Genomic DNA, 17,806 nt, shown 5'->3' with positions numbered 1-17,806 from the left:
TTAGTCTCAACTGTCATCCCCTTTGGCTCATCATTTTCTGTAGAACAATGGAAAGTGTCAGAATCAGAGATTTACAATGTGTGGGTGCGTCCCAAAGCCAACCTGTTATTTTTAATTTTAGAAAAAACATATTAAATAATGCATAGGGTTTGCTCATATTTTTTGAAGTTAAATGAATTGTGAAAGTATTGCTAGGTGTAGTTTTGTATGCTAACTTTTGATACAAGTAGTTTCTTCTGTACCTTGGATCAAATGCATTTTAACAAATCTCACTTCCTCTTTGTAATATATAAAGACCAGGACCAAAGTTAGATAGATGGAATCTGGGTAATGCACTAAAACTATCTGTTTCATATTCTATCGCAACTATTCTATGGTTGTTGATTGATATACAGTCATCGATATACAACTTATTTAAGGCTATAAGTTTTAAGGGGGGGTTTTGTGTATCTGACCCAAGTCCATCCTACGGTATTTGAATCTCTTTAGGAAAGTTGGATCAGACCGTTTTCTAACCGGTAAAGAGCTAAAAACATTGTTTGAGTAGAAAAATTGTGGGGTCCGAGTACAGAAATCGCTAAGTGCTAGTGGATAGATTCAAGACAGACGGGTGAAGATTATGTTACAGAGGAGCTTGCAGTTAGTTCTGGAAGTCAAACTATGAAGGCAGATTCTGATGGCTTAAGCTAGAGATCTTGCATTGTTCTGACAGGATTCAGGTCGAAAACATTCTCCAAAGAACATCTTTTAAGCAAGCGCACCTGGGTCTGCTAGCTATTTAACAGTTGATTGAGATCTGAGATGTTTTTGTTGTTTGAGTGGGAATAAAGATAGCAGTTAAGGGTTATTGTGTCACTGTATTGATCAGCATTCTTTAAGGGGTAACTGTAAGCTTTTCTTGTGTGATGTTGAAGATATTTTAATACCGTGTTAGTAATAAAGTTTGTTTATGATACCATATCCCTATTTTTCATGAAATCACTCCTGAGGCGAAGTATCCTTTCCTCACAGTCTGACAAAATTAAAATTAAATATTGGGGTTTCTGCCAGTATCCTAGCCACTGTTGGGGTCTGGCCTGGGATTGTAATAATCCTGCAGTAGAGCAGTGACTACACTTCAAACAAGTCTATGAAGGGTAGCACGTGGCACAGTGGTTAGCACTACTGCCTCAGAGTGCTAGGGACCCGGGTTCAGTCCTGGCTTCGGGTGACTGTGTGGAGTTTGCACTTTCTCCCCGTGTTTGCGAGGGTGTCCTCTGGGTACTCCGGTTTTCTCCCACAGTCCAAAGATGTGAAGGTTAGGTGGATTGACTATTCTAAAATTGCCCTTTAGTGTCCAAAAGTTTAGGTTGGTTTATGGGGATAGGGTGGAGGTGTCGGCCTGGTTAGGGTGCTCTTTCCCTGGGGCGGTGCAGACTTGATGGGCCAAATGGCCACCTTCTGCACTGTAGGGATTCTATGGAATGTTTGGAGGCCTGGCTGGATCCCATCCTGGAGCATTGTATTCCGTTGGGCAATGCACCTCATTAAGGATAACTTGGTCTTAGAGGGGATGCAATGCAGATTCACCAGAATAATATGAAATGGTTTTAATTGTGAGGAGAGGTTGCATATACTAGGTTTGTATTCACTAGAGATTAAGGGCTAGTCTAATTGAGGTATTTATGATGATCAAAGGAGAAACTATTTCCTCTGTTGGAGAAATCCAGACCAAGGTGCCATAACCTTAGAATTAGACTGTTCAGGGGTGAAGTTAGAAAGTACTTCTTCACACGAAGGATGGTGGAGTCTGGAACACATTTCCCCAAAAGACCTTTGTTTAGGCTGGATCAATTTCAAAACTGAGTTTGATTGATTTTTGTTGGGCAAAGATATTCAGAGTTGGGCGAGTAGATGAAGTAAAGATACAGATCCGCTACGATCTAACCGAATGGTTGAAGAAGCTGAATAACCTACTTCTGTTCCTGTGTTCCTGAAGGACTGGAGACACTTATGTACAATTGGTTTTGACTAATTTAACGATGCAGGAATGAAGATGGTCTGTGCTGATTGTGTTCTACGTTCTCTTAAAGCACTGCCTAAGGAGTATCAGAAGATAGGAAAAGCTTTGCAAAACCTTTCGCAGGTTTTTACAACCAGTGGTTATGAAGGTAATGTCTTATTAATGTTTCAGGGTGCACATTTTCTAGGTGCAGTCTGTTAGAGATCCAAATGAAAATAATGGCAATCTGCTATGAAGTAAAATTACCCATTTTTAAAATGATTGAATTACTACTGACATCAAGATGGTTGGAAAACCATTGATTTTGTCCTCAGCCTACCCCTCCCTGAGCCATATTTGGTTAATACTATTTTACACAATATTCCTTGACTGAAATGGTTGGCATACGACATATCCCAATTCTCTAATGATGGTTCTCTGAACGGATAAATAGTATGAATGTAGCTGGACTGCATTTAGGACAGAGTGAAGGCCTAAATGATATTGCTGTTGGTTCGTACTGCATGTCCATGGCGGCTTTAACTTCCTTGATATGCAGAATGCCTCTGATTTAGTAGTAGATTGCTCTTTGTCTGACAGTTTCCTAGTTACACATAAATACATTGGATTTGTATTGTCTCATATGAGCATATATTTGAAGAGATAGATCTATCATAGTCTTGACACATAGTCATGAAAGTGATATTGTTAACATACATACATTACTGTAATTCCTTTATAGATACTGTGTATGGCTGTTATTTCTTAAAACTGCAAGGTCAGATTTTGAGGGGAAAAGATCCCATTTAGAATTTCTTTTAAAATCCTAGCAAAGCAATATTTGAATAGCTACGCATGGTCCTGGATAATAATGGATATCTCTAATCTTATTGTAAGATACAGTACATCACACAAATGGCAAACCATTGCCCACCATTTATTTAATCCTGCTGCAATTAAAGGCACAGGAGTCATTACTATCATAGTGTTTTAATCATCCCAGTGCATCTTTCAAACTTTAAACAAATACATCCATTCTATCTGTGTCATCTGAGAGTTGTCTTCTTGTAGAGAAATTATTTCACAATAAAAGGTATCTGTCATAATATTTGCAATATAATCAGCCAAAAGATTCTCAATCATTGATTTGTGTTTCAGGTGAATCCATTTTGACAGATCCTTTAACCGAAGCAGGAAAGACATATGAAGAAATTGCGAACCTCTTTGCAGAACAGGTGCCAAGATGTTTTTAATTTGGTTAGCTCTATTGAAAATTTAAAATTGCTTTCTGACATTAAAAAAATATATGGGGCTGTAAACTGTGATATTAAAACTTAACAATCATTTTTTTTAATGTGTGTTATTTAAGGAGGGAAAGTTGCAGTGGGTACAGTGCTTGTGACACATGCTTTATTGTATGGAGTGTGGGAGTGAAGCTTATTAGAGGTATGCCTACTGAAAAAGCAGTGAAAGGAATGAATGGGGGAATAGCGGTTTAAATTTGCAGTTCTTGTGCATACTGTACTGCTGAGACATTGGTAATACTGCTTTGAAGCAAGTTTCTGTCTCGGGAAACAACTTATTTCTGGCTGCATTTGTGCCATAGATGGTGCATGACACAAAGATCAGGGAAGAAAAATAAGGCTTGAAAAAGGAAGTTGCCTTCAACAATGTGTGTCTTTTTTACATTGTTCTTTATCATATTACAATAACAGCTTAAATGATGAAAACAGAGTGAAAAGGCTGCTTTTAATAATGGCATGGTACAGTTATGTAGAAATGTTATATAAACTTGTGTTTTCAACAGCCCAAAAAAGACCTGCAATATCTGATGGAAACCAACCAAGAGTACAAAGGATTACTGGGATGTTTCCCTGATATCATTGGTGTCCACAAGGTACAAAATAAGCATCTCTTTCATGTGAAATCAAAATATTCCATTACACATTTGTTTGTATTTGATTTGGTAATAAAAGCCAAAGAAAAATCTAAAGCAAAATGTAGATTATTTGAAAGTGATTATGTAAAAGATCTGAAAGCTGTCCAGATGGTTTGTGTCCTGTGGATTAGTACTGTCCAAACTAATTCACATAGGATCACTCAGCTGATAGAGGGGGGAAAGGAGACCAAAGATGTATGGACAGCAGGAAAACGTAACAAATGCTTATCCAGTCATTGTGGGCTGGATTTGAACCTGGGTTTCAAAGAAAACAGATTAATGTGCCTGCCCACCATACCACTCATTCTCTTGCACAAGTTTCTTTTCAGTATAGACCAGCATCTAAATAGATCATGGATTCATTAATTTATAATGATGCACAGATTAAATTTGAATTACTTCATGACTGCACGCATATTTCAGAGTAGAGGGACAGAGGCACTTGTGGGGAAAAAAGTTTCCTCCTGGAGTGGAAATTGGAGGTTTGCACTGTTTCTGGGTCCTGCACCCAGTGGGGGGAAGCAGTCACTGATTGTGACTTTTGCTGGGATGCTCCCTTAATTGGCCTGGAATCAGGCTTGCCATCCAATGAGGAAGGCAGCAAACCTTTGAAGCTGGAAGGCCATTCAGAGACTTTCCAACTTGCAAGGCCAGGATGAAGCCAAGGAATTTGCATGCTGTCCAATTTTCTTTTTAGCCACTGCTGGCCTCCCTGGGTTGAGAGACTGATGCCTTGGCGGGGGCTGAAATTCTGACCCATAGTTTCAGATTCACCAGTATTGGTAAGTGGAAGAACAAGCCATTTTTAAAACATTGAGTTCCTGGATTACCTAATCACAGTTAATGGGGAAACTGGTACAAAGCATTGATTAGGGGAGGCAGTAGTGTAGTGGGATTGTCACTGAACTAGTAATCCAGAGACCCAGGGTAAAGCTCTGGGGTCCTGGGCTCGAATCCCACCAAGGCAGATGGTGAAATTTGAATTCAATAAAAATCTGGAATTAAAAGTACAATGATGATGTGGAGATGCCGGCGTTGGACTGGGGTGGACACAGTAAGAAGTCTTAAAACAAAGTCTAATGGTAACCATGAAACCATTGCCGATTGTCGGAAATACCCATCTGGTTCACTAATGTCCTTCAGGGAAGAAATCTGCCCTCCATACTCGGTCTGGCTTACATGTGACTCCAAACCCACACTGCGATGCTGTGACTCTTGACTGCCCCACTAAAATGGCTGAGCAAGCCACTCAATTCAAGGGCAATTAAGGATGGGCTACAAATGCTGGCCCAGCCTGTGATGCACACATCCCAAAAACAAATTTTTAAAAACTGAGGCCACTGTTAGTAAATGAATAGTTGCTTGGTAGTACAAAACTTCGGTATTGTGGAAAAAAGAGACATGCTGTGGAAACATTTTATCTTGTAATCATCAGAATAGATTCACAAGAAACCAAATCTCAAGGGATTGTACTGCTTGAAAAGAAGGTGCTGATTAGTTGACAAGTAAATTTTGATTAGTAGAGGCTTTGCCATAGAGAATGCATCAGGAATCAGTTAACTGGCAAGCTTTTGTTCAAATGCAAACCAGGCACGTTGACTCTGATTGGTCAAGGCATTGCCATGGGAAATGAACCAGGGAATGACTGCCCCCCCCCCCCCCCCCCCCAACCTTTTGTTTAGTTATAACATGGACATGTTCTTTTTGTTTCTTTCACAGAAAAGGATATGGGAAAATGTGAGTTTATCCAACTGGCATGGAGGGTTAATTTATTTGAGTTGAAAAGAATCAGGCCCAGGTGAATTGGAATCAAAGATTGCTGGTAAAACAGTAAATGGGCAATGGGAGGCCTTCAAAGAGGCATAGATTGCATAGAGCCTAGAAACATTAATAAGGCAAAGGAGAGACATTCAGAGCTAGTGTTCCCTGCATGTGAAAAGATATGGAGGTCAAAACGAGGCAGAAAAAGGAAACCAATGACAATTATAAGGTTCATGATGCAGTAGTGAACCAAACCAAATAGAGAATGTACAGAAGGGATCTAAAAAGATGAATAAAAGGGCAACGAGTGAGTGTGTAAGTCTAGATTAGCGACCAACATAAAGGGGAACCCAAACGTCTCTTATAAACAGAATTGGCAAAAGGGAGCTGAAAGGAAGGGAGGGCTGATTAGGGACCAATGAGATCACCTTGTGGGCATGGTTGAGGTACTAAAATGAGTACTTCACGAGAGAAAGGGATTCTGCTAATGTAGCTCTGAACAAGGAGGCAGTAGATAGGATAAGGATAAAGAGGGTGTACTTAGAAGTATTCAAAGTAGCAAAGTCACTCAGTCTAGGCAAGATGGGTATTAGGTTTGTGAGGAAGTGAGGTTAAAAATTACAGAGGCACTGCCACAATACCCAATCCTTCTGAAATAAAGGAACAGTACCAGAGGGTTACAAATGTGTTTATTCAAATTTTCCAAACCCCCACCACCCCCCCACCCCCCCATAACAAAAAGAAAGAAACGCAAACACAACAGTCAAAAATTATACAAAACTTTTACATTGGGTTTCCCCATATACAGTAACCCCCCCATATGACATTCAAAGGTACCCGCAGGGAAGCCCCCCCCCCCCACCCACCCGAATTTCCCCCCCCCCCCTGAAAGAGACTCTCCCACCCCCCTCCCCCCCTTCCCCCTTGGGTTGCTGCTGCTGCTGACCGCCTCCTAATGCTCCGCGAGGTAGTCTAGGAACGGTTGCCACCGCCTGAAGAACCCCTGCACAGACCCTCATAAGGCAAACTTTATCCTCTCCAGCTTAATGAACCCTGCCATGTCATTTATCCAGGCTTCCACACTGGGGGGCTTCGCATCCTTCCATAATAGCAAGATCCTCCGCCGGGCTACCAGGGACGCAAATGCCAGGATACCGGCCTCTTTCGCCTCTTGCACTCCCGGCTCGTCCGTTACCCCAAATAGTGCCAACCCCCAACTCGGCTTGACCTGGACTTCCTCGCGAAACCCCTCCAAAACCCATCCAGTACCGGGCACGACCAGAACATGTGGACAAGATTCGCCAGGCTTCCTGAGCACCTCCCACATCTATCCTCCACCCCAAAGAACCTACTCAACCTCGCCCCTGTCATATGCGCTCTGTGAATAACCTTGAATTGTATTAGGCTGAGCCTGGCGCAAGAGGAGGAAGAATTAACCCTACTCAGGGCACCAGCCCACATACCCTCATCTATCTCCTCCCCAAGCTCCTCCTCCCACTTGCCCTTTAACTCCTCTACCGAGGCCGCCTCCTCTTCTTTCAGCTCCTGAGGATTACAAATGTTACACCATGTTGAGAAAAGAAGAGAGAGGAAATGTGGAAATTATAGGCCGGTGGTGAAAATTTTAGAGACAATAATCAGGACAACATTGATTGCTATTTAGGAAAACATGGTAACCAATAACTGCACATATTTGTTGAAAGCAAATGATGAGTACAGTTGATGTATATATGAACTTTCAAAAGGTGTTTGATAAAGTACCACATTATAGGTTTGTTAGTAAAATTGGTTAAAAGGACAGTAACAGTTTGGATACAAATGACAGAAAGCAGAGAGTAACTGATTGTTTTTCAGACTGGGGGAGATTCTGCAGTGGTAATCCCCAGCGTCTGTGTGGAATCACTGCTCTTTTTAATATTTATTAATCGCCCGGATTCCCATGTGTAGGGCATGGTTTTGAAGTTTGCAGGTGACAATGAAGAGAAAAGCGATACATTTCAGGAGCGCATAGGCAAACTGGTGAAATGGGCAGACACTTGAGAGATGAAATTTAATGCCAGCAAGGGTGAAATTATTAATTTAAGTAGGAAGAATGGGGGAGGGTAAGTAACATAACCTAAACATTACAATTTTAAAGCAGCTGCAGGGAGAGAAAACTGGGACCCCACATACACAATTCTTTGAAGGCAAGCTGAGAAAGCTGTTTAAAAAGGCATACGGAATGCTTGGTTTACAAAATAGAGGCATAAAGATTAAAAGCAAGGAAGTTATCCTTAAACTTTATAAGATTTGGTGATGCTCCCAGTTCTGGACACCATACTTTGAAAAGGACATTAATGTTATGGCGAGAGTGAAGAGGAGATTAACTAGAATGGTACCAGGGATGAAGAGTAAAGTAATTTAAAAAAAAAACAGGCAGATTGAGAACTGTTTTGGAGTAATTTGTTATGGTATCAATGAGTTGCCTGACAGTGTGGTGCAAGCAGATTCGGTAATAAATTTGAAAAGAGAATTGGATAAATACTTATTGACGAATAAATTATCTGTAGAGGAAGAACAGGGAAGTAGTCTTAATTATTTAGCATTTTTAAATACCAGCGCAGTCATGCTGACTGAATGGCCTCCCTCTGTTCTATATTATTCTAAAAAGGAAACTGAAATATAGGGCGTATTACGATCCCCGACAGTGACTAGGACACTGGACCAAAAACCCCAATATTTTATTTTACTGACTGTGTGGAAGGATCGATTTGCTTGAAGAGTAATTGCATGAACAAATAGGGCTTGGTTATTTTAAAATAAAACTTTATTATAACTGCAATCTTAAACTTTTAACTTCAAACCCGAAAAGAACCGCTTACACGTACACCTTAAAACTACTTAAAACAATTTCCCATTAAAAAGCAAGAAAATACATGTACAGCTCTCAATCCAGCTTAAACAGGCAAGGCCTAAAGTAATATGTGCATAACAAAGCAGATTTTGCCTCGTATGGGAACCCTTTCCTACTCTATGTGAAGGTCTTCATATGGCTGCTTCTCTTGATTTGTTTCAGTCTTTCCTTTGTCTCCAGTCACGGTTGCTTGCTCTGCCTTTAAAATAATATCATAAACTATCGTATTTGGAAAAGACTTGTGGACTCCGAGTCAGGCAGATGGGAACTCGGCTTCTCTTTCTCTGAAAGCTTCCCCAAACTTACTGCCGCTCTGTCTTCACTTGTGTTCTCAAGAAAAACAAGGATTGCCAGATAAGAGATCAGACTTCTCTTCCAAAAGCCTTTCACCAAAACCCTGTCTCTAACAGTTTTCTCAAAACTGCCTATCTCCACAGCGTCTCACAAAATGGCCCTGTATCTCTCTGAGCTCCGTCCATCATTGATCTAACCTCTTAGAATAAAAAAAATGTATACCTCTGCAGGAAGATTGCAAATCATTCACTCTATAGCGACTTCCCCCAATCAAACCACACTAACCCCAGGCTTTTAACCCTTAAATTGCTCACTACATTGAAACAAATGTTTCTGTTAGCTTTCACATTTTTGACTGAGGATTCAGGGTAAACCATTTCGGACAGAGATGAGGAGGCATTTCTTCACCCAAAGAGTGGTGAGCCTGTGGAATTCATTACCACAGGAAGTAGTTGATGCTAAAACATTGAATATATTCAAGAGGCGGCTAGATATAGCACTTGGGGAGAATGGGATCAAAGGCTATGGGGAGAAAGTAGGATTAGGCGATTGAGTTGGATGATCAGCCATGATCGTAATAAAATGGCGGAGCAGGCTCGAAGAGCCAAAAGGCCTCCTCCTGTTCCTATCTTCTATGTATGTATCGATGTACTTTAAGTTTACAAGTTTCATCACCGCACAAAGTATTGAGCAAAGCAACCAAAGAAAAATTAAAAATGACAAGTGAGAGATAAGCCAAAGAAGAACGCAAAAACGATTCAAACAAACCAGGATCATTATACATATATGTCTGTTCCCACTGCATTTATAATCCAATTTCCTAAAATCTTCCAATTGTCACAGCTAGAATTCTCCGTTTTGGAGACTATATTCTCTCGCTGGAGTAAGATCACTTCTGGTCTGCATTGGCGGTAAGAGCGGTGTCCAGGAGGGATTCCCTCTCCTTTGCCGTGCAAATTTATGCATGGCGGGGAGCTCCCGGTTATCCCGCAATCGGGCTGTCATTTTGAGCGGGCGGGCCGAAACTGAGATCTGACAACAGGTCACCCCCTCCCTCCCACAACACAAATCCTGCACCCCCCACGCCTTGCTGACAAGACTCCCCCCATCAGATCCTCATATCAAAGACTCCTCCACATATCAAACCACCCCCCTCCCCATCAGTTAGCCCTGCCTGGAGCAGTCCAGGCGGAAGCAGTGATAAACATCTAGCTGTTGACAGGTCATCACCACATCAAAAGCAGTTAAGTGTTTTCTGCTGAGAAACAGTGGAAGTGTGTAAGCACTTATTTCCTCGATGTTTATAAGCATTGTGGTTAGATACACAGCAGGGTACCTAAGATGCATTCAAGCATGAAGGAAAACGGAAATGAACAATCCAGATACCTGGCTGTCTGAAAGCTATTACCCTTTGAAAGTAAATTGAAGCCTCACAGATCAAAGGATTGGAGGGGGTCTAAAGCCTTATAATGAGGTTTTGGCTTTCTATGAAATAACAGCTGCTACTTTCTATATCTGTCTGAGGCAGCGGGTGTAAGGGACAGAAAAGTGAAACGGCAGTCGTTTTTCACTGTTTCTGCCTGGACTGCTCTTTAGCTTCCAGGCAGAGGTGACTGTTGGGGAGGGAGGGGAGGCTCTTTGGTATACGGGGGTCTCTGATATGGGACGTGTCTGATGGGGAAGCCTCTGTTATGGGGGTCTGATGGGGGGAGGGGTGGGTAGGATTTGCATTGTGGTGGGAGGGGCACTCCAGTGGGCTTTGGGGGCACCTACCTACCCCTTTGATCCACTGTGAGGTCCTTCGTGCCAGGGTCACACTGGAAAATAATTGCTTCAATCACAGCCATGAGGGTGGAGCATCATGGAGGCTTGGATAATCTGTTGTCCAGCCCATTAATTCTATGAAAATAGGTTCAAATGGCCCATTTGCACCCTCCTGCTGTTGCAGGGTACATAGCTCGTTGCCTTTGGGGGACCAGAGCATCGGATCGATGTGCTGAGCCCATTTGTTGCTTGACGTGCAAATCTCCGCACGTTGGGAACTCTGCTACCAGTGGTGGGTGGCAGAGAATTCAGCCCCATAAAGATCAAAAATTGTTTCCCTTTCGCAAGGGTTTGTCCTGTGAAAACTAGATGACAGATAACAAAATTGGTTTGTGACAAGCTCTGATCCAGAAACAGTAGAGTAAGGAAAATTTGTGATTTCTTGAAAATGCCTCGGAAATCTGTAATTGTTTTTAAGCATGTTTGAAAAAGACTAAGAGTTTGCATCAATTGTAAAATGGATCGATCGTAATTTTCTTGGATAATAAAAAATACTGGTCCGTGTGATCTGGCGACCTTTGATCTGGGTAACCTGAAAGCAGTAGCAACAGGAAGGAAGTTAACATATGAAAGCTGTGGCTGGCAGAAAGACAGACAAAGAAACTACTGTTGTAAAGAAGATGGGTGAGTTGGAGGAAGAAGGTCATCAGCACACAGATGCAGAAACAAAGAGAAAGCAAACCGAGACAGAAAGAGGGACGCATCCAATTATTATCAGGAGATGAAACAAATCCTTCATCGGAGGAGGTCAGGTTTTCTGTTTGGCAGAAAAGGAGACCAGAACAAGGTGACTAAAATGATCTAAACCCTGGAAAGATATGTGAATGGCTAGAAAACTGATTGTTTGCCCAGAATTGTCCAAACTGTGAGCCAGGTTGTTATTGGTTGGTTAGTTGGAAAGCTGCGCGATCAGGACTGTTGTGACCTGAGGGAGAGACCGTACACAAAAGAGTGCCATGCTGATGACCATTACAACTGTGAAACTGAGGACTTCTGACCTACTCTACCTGAAAAAACAGCGCATGTATCTTTCCATTTGAAGTAGCTTTTGCCTGTTGATTCATGTTTAATCTACTTGGGTTATGATTCATGTGAAATTAAAAGTTACAAGAAGTGAAATCTTGTTAATAATTTCTTCATTTGGGGGTCATTCAGTACATTTGATCAATTTTGTTTATGGTTTTCCCCACATGGAATGGGTTGATGGGTCCACTATAGTTGAACCTGTGACCAAAACAGCTTTGTATTTGCGCTCAATTCAGCAGTCTTAACTGCAGGAAATGTAAATATGTGAAACATCAAAGTGAATTCTTCTTGCATATCTTGGGTTCTGCTATAATATTCATCTGATGATAGTGACATCTAATGCTGGAAGTACGTGTACCTGGTTTAATATTTCCTCCTGTTGACGTGGTTTCATTCAGCATGTAACTGGTATTGAATGGAGAAGAAACTCAAGGGCCTATAAGTATTGTGAATGTAATATAGATAACCTTGTTGGAAGCCCATAAAAAGGAGATATAGCTACACATTTTCTTTTAAAATGTGATTCTATTTTTGATGTACTATTTTGTACAGAGATCCTAAGTTCATAATCAGTGAATGCAGAATTTTAGTCAGTAATAACTTAGTGACTGGAACTCTGAAAGAATAATATTTAGATTGAAAGCGAAATAATGTTTTTGATAGTTTATATTGATCATGTTGTGGATTGATGTATATTACCATTTCTTTATCATAATAGGGAGCTATAGAGAAAGCAAAAGAAGGTGACAAGTTGGTTGCTTTAAATAAAGTAACAGCACAGGAAAAGAACACCATGGTGAATCGAATTGGAACAATGTCCTACACATTCCAAGGTAGACATACAAACAAAATTTGAAAGTGACTTTGTTTACTTTAAATTCGTATATGCTGTCCTACCCTCTTTCTTTCTTATGGAGAAATAGAACAGTTTGGAAGGACAGTTAACCCTGTGATGTTTTTAAAGCTGCTTCATAGAGATATTGGTGGAAATTTGGGATTGCCTATCTACTTGCCCACTGTTGGTTAGGTTTTCCAACTCCATTTGTAGACATTTTTAGACATTTGATCACATCATTCTGACCACATGCCTTCTAACGATGTTTCTGCATTTACTTTATGTAGCTTGCATTCCCTTTTGCTGAGTAATGCTCCTTGTGGTCTCACATTAGCACCCATTGTCCCAGTTGTTCAAAAAACCAGGAGGACACTGGCGGGCCAGAGAAAACTGAGGATGGTGGATTGAGTATCAGAAGGGAAATCAAAGTAACTTTGATTCTTCCAGGGCTAATGGTAATTCACTGAAATTGCACTGATATCTAAAAACAATAATAGTAAATGGTAACATACAGATTTTCCTCATAACCAACAGCAATAAAATGTGCCACTATATTTAACTCACAATGGTTGTAATGTTCTGTTATCCTACCTGTAATAAGTAGTAAGAATCACCCTGAGACTTTACCATGAAACCTCTACCAAGATTTGGTCAGGCTCCAGGGGCAGCCATTTTAATGGCGCTCATCTCTTTCCCTACTCGCCTTATACTCTGGTTTGTGAGAAGGTGACAACTCTGAACTTAGAACCTCGGTCAGAGCTGGTCTTTACTTGGTTGTCATAAATCACATCAAACTGGAAGATGCACATGGGGCACTTGACACAGGACACATTGCCCAAAACTCAGCTCAGGACTAACCATTCTAAACCATTTCCTAATCTTGCATTCCATAAAATAAATAGTCAATCATATAATAGAAATTACAGCCATAAGATCGCCATTCATTCCGCTATGCTGCAACTCTCCTGTAACCCAATCCACTACACCCCAAAATATTTTGAAGTGAAATTTTAGGCTTTACCTTAATCCAACATTGAGGGCATTTAAAAGTTTATTGGATAAACATATGGATGATAATGGCATAGTGTAGGTTAGATGGCTTTTGTTTCGGTGCAACATCGTGGGCCGAAGGGCCTGTACTGCGCTGTATCGTTCTATGTTCTATGTTCTATCACTGAAGGGAAGTATTCCATCCTGTCATAGCCCTTCATCCAAAGATTTTTCTCCTCCCTTCCCCTTTGTTCCTTCTAGAGAGAATCTTTGTGTTCACCACCAGCGAAAGTAATCTTTCACAATTTACCCACAGTAGGGTCTCCATGTTTCACAGGCTACTCCCCTCAGTGCTGCTGACACTTAATACCTTGCAGCTGTTCCCGGCCCTGTGGAAAATGCTGGTCCCCCATGCTGAACAAGAGTTCCCGAACACAAGACCCCCTTCTCTCCCATAATCTCTGATCCCCAGCCTCTGTCTTACCCCAGTTCCTAGTTTCAATCCCAAACCGCCATTCCCCTCCCTCCCTTGATAAACAACTCTTCAGTTCCACCTTCCCTATGAGTTCATGCTCATGAGTTCAGAGATTCCTTAAATGGATTTCTTAACCTCTTAATTCCCAACTCTAACTCCCTACCCACTGCACGCCGCAAAGTTCTGGCTCCCTGCGTTGGTGGTCGCGTGATATCACCGAGCCTAAGGCTTTAACTGCAACGAGTGATGTGACTGATGTGAGGGGCGAATGGCGGTGGGTGTAGGGCGTTGGAGTTGCCAGTGCATTGTGGTAGGAAATTTAAATCACTGAATTCCCAGCTGGAAGCAACATTCTTAGAGATGTCGTATCTCCAAAAACACCCGGTTATTCTAGGATGACCAAGAACCCAATTGTTTTACAGGTCCTCCGAAATAGGCACAAATAAAAAAAAGTCTTGATTCATATTTAAAACAGCAGATTTATTTATTTAAGTTTATTTTTTTATTCTGAAGTGCGAAATCATTTGCTTCACTTCATCTTGTGTTGCCAACTTTCCATCTGACAGTAATAACCTAATTTAATGGGATGCGTAGTGTGAGATAGAAGGGAAAGATTTTTAAAATCTGAAGTATTCACTCTCCTAAATGAATATTTCCTGTAGATAAGCATTTCCTGTCCTGGACACTTAAGCCAAACCTCCAACAACGTTAAAAGGTAACTAGAACTCTCAGTTCCAGGAGTTTCTGATATTCTTATTTGCTATTGTTATTCTGATAGTCCTTACACCACCAAACATGGCAGCCTGGGAGGCAAAAGCAAATCTGAGTGTGCCTGTTGTGCAGAAGCTACCTTGCTGCTGATTGCTGTGCATTGACAGGAAGCCAACATAGGAACAGGAGTAGGAGCCGCTTTAACCTGTTCCACCATTCTGTTAGATTATGGGTAATCTGTACCTCAATTCCATTTATCCGCTTCTGCTCCATATCCCTTCACAGTCTAGGTTGCACTATCTTCCTGGAATGGGAGAAATCTGAAAGCAGAAAAGGTGGGTATAAAAGAAATTGATTATAGTGTAGAGAATTGAGAATATTTTACTATACTTTGCTTTATTTTATCATTTTGAATTTAAGTTTCAGTGAGTAAAGATAGTTGTACGAGGGTTATTAATTCAAACTTTATAATTTTATTACAGCGGAAATGAATCACTTCCACAGTAATCGGATTTATGATTACAATACGGTAATGCAACACTACCTACAGCAGCAAGTTGAGTTTTATGAAACGGTAGGTTGTTTAACAGATTAGCTTTTCTTTTAACATGCTGTTGGGACAAAAGGCATATAAATTAAATGTTTTGTTATCTCCACATGATTTAATTTAATCTATTAGAGGTGTTTAAAATCCATGAAGGACTTAGACAGAGTAAGTAAAGAGAAACTATTTGCAATGACTGAAAGGTTGACTAGAGGGACAAAATTAAAGTGATTGACCAAAAAACAGAAGTTACATAAGGGAAAACCTTTTTACACAATGCGTGGCTAGGATTTGTAATGTATTGCCTGATGGGGTGGTGGAAACAGATTAAATAGTAGCTTTCAAAGGGGAATTGGATAAAAACTTGACGGATTATTTTAAAAACTGTATCAACTGAGCATGCTGTCAGACTAGTTCTAAACGTGGGCTGGAATTTTCCGGACGTTCACACCGGTGGAATCTTCCAGTCCCGCCAACAGCGCATCACCGACTGCGGGTTTCATGGTGGCAATGGGTACAGTGCACTCAGTGGGAAACCCGGTTGACAACAGGGTTGACAATCAAAAGATCCCGCCGCCAGCCAAATGGTGGCTGCCTCCGCGCAGTGGGTTACATGGAAATACCTGCCCGTGGCTGTCTATCCTTTGCTCCAAATGATTTTGGTTCATTTTTGCAAACTGAACAAGTCGAGTCTTTTAAATGTAACTTCTTAACAGTTTTGTAAAGTGATAGTCTTTTCTTGATTGTCAAAATTATTAACCAGAGCAACGCCACATGCTTAATATTGTTCATCATTATTGTGCATGTCAGTTGTTTTTACCACTTGCTTCTGTTTCTGCTAGACTGTACTTCAGCTCCCCAATGAGATGTGTTTCCTTTTTTAATTTTTACTGTATATAACTTCTCCAATCCATTTCCTCTCCTCTGGACTCAGTTACAAAATGTGGGAATGTCAGTGCTGGATAGATCTTTTTCCAAAAGACCCTTTGTTACTTTTTTTTTGAAATACAGCATTAAAAACTGGAGGGAAAATGTTTTTGAAGTAATAAGCTATAAAGCAACCAATATTTAATTCTAATTAATTTATATATATTTTTGTAAAAATCACACTTCCAGAGTTTGTGTAGTTCATACCCACAGAGCAAGAGCTGACCTGATATCTGGCCTTTCTTGTATAAAATTCTGCCAGACATTTTCTGCCAGTCTTCTTCTCACATGTGCTCTTGGCCTGCCCCCCACCCCCCTCCTCTTCTCTCCTTTTGAGCAATAGTATTTATTTGCTTCACATCCTATTTAAGTTTGCAGAACAGCATCGTAATTGAATATCAAAGGGGCCCTTTATATTGCTGTTATGCAGATACTTATTATTTTTACTATTCGTGCATGATGTCCTGCACAGGAGGGGGAGGGGTAAGTTAAACAGCACAAATTTCTCCTCTCGCCATCTGTCCGTACCCAGAATGGTGTTTTGATCTGACCCAGTTTTCTCCTAATAACCCCCAGCAAAATTGAGGTAGGATTGTCAAATCCCAAATGTCTTTACCCGTCAGTCTGGCCTCAATAAAAATCGAGATGGATTTGCAGGTACAGCATTAGTTATTTTATTTAGCTTGCAAGCTTTACTCAGTTCACAGCGGCACAAAGCACATCTTGCTTCGTACACCTCTGGAATCAAGTGAGTCTGTAGAACAAAGAAGTCTCTACTGATACATTCAAATGGCATCAAGTTTCACAAACACGATTCCCATAGGTCATCCTATACCCCTCCTGACCTGGTAATACATTCTGATTGGCTCACTTCCAATCCCTTCCTCTGGCCCCTATTACCCAGCATCCTTTTCTCCTCCTTTGGTGGACACACCTCTTCCTTTGCTTTGCCATGTGGTCTGAAATCCTTTGTCTGTGAACTCACCAGAATTAGACTGGCCTACCTCTACATTACATTAACTAATATCTCTAAAGTAACTATTTTATATCACATTCGTCATTCCCTCCTATTATCATTCCATGATAACCTAACTATCCAATCCATAGCTACGGTTCCTCATCTAAAAAGATCCGTCGCTGCATTTCCAATTCCTGGCGTAGCCCCCCTTCACCTGCTGCACCCTCATGGATTTTGACAGCTAAGATTTTAGGGGCGTTGATCTGTTCCAGTGCACCCCGCATTCTACCCATCACACATTTAAGGATGGCTAGGCCCACAAAGATGCAGCCGATAGCCACCACTAAATACATGGCCATATTTATCAACCAGTCCTTCCAACCGCCAAATCCCCAGTTACCCCAAGAGCCAGGATCCTGCATTCCGTCCAGGTGATCCCGTATGTGACCCATAAATTTAGTGATGTTAGCGGTCAAGTCCTGAACTCCCATGATACACTTGCCCTGCACTATGGCGCATACCCCACCCTCACGGGCCAGAAGATAGTCAAGAGCATACCGGTTCTGCATTGCAAACAACCGTAGCTGAGACAATTCCTTGGTTATTGCCCCGAGGGCTCCCAAGGTTTCATTTCCCAAGATGGTAAGG

The 17,806-nt window shown here is 41.2% G+C and overlaps 1 protein-coding gene across 7 annotated transcripts in view; it reads left to right on the top strand.

The window, feature by feature from the left end:
- zdhhc14 (zDHHC palmitoyltransferase 14) overlaps positions 1-17,806 on the top strand; it is a 488,467-nt gene that overhangs the window by 457,864 nt on the left and 12,797 nt on the right. For 6 of the 7 annotated variants that reach the window (XM_072507579.1, XM_072507582.1, XM_072507612.1 and 3 more), the window contains 5 exons: positions 2,073-2,150; positions 3,140-3,216; positions 3,789-3,878; positions 12,437-12,551; positions 15,212-15,303. In XM_072507579.1, the coding sequence (XP_072363680.1) occupies positions 2,073-2,150; positions 3,140-3,216; positions 3,789-3,878; positions 12,437-12,551; positions 15,212-15,303 (452 nt within the window). Of the gene's footprint in view, positions 1-2,072; positions 2,151-3,139; positions 3,217-3,788; positions 3,879-12,436; positions 12,552-15,211; positions 15,304-17,806 lie in introns of those variants that run through there. The other variant, XR_011947524.1, reaches the window with a different exon arrangement.

Source organism: Scyliorhinus torazame, chromosome 1 (genome assembly GCF_047496885.1).
Source record: "Scyliorhinus torazame isolate Kashiwa2021f chromosome 1, sScyTor2.1, whole genome shotgun sequence".
NCBI classification, from domain to species: Eukaryota; Metazoa; Chordata; class Chondrichthyes; order Carcharhiniformes; family Scyliorhinidae; genus Scyliorhinus; species Scyliorhinus torazame.
The sequence above is the reverse complement of the archived record's forward strand: the minus strand, read 5'-3'. Positions and strand labels throughout refer to the sequence as shown.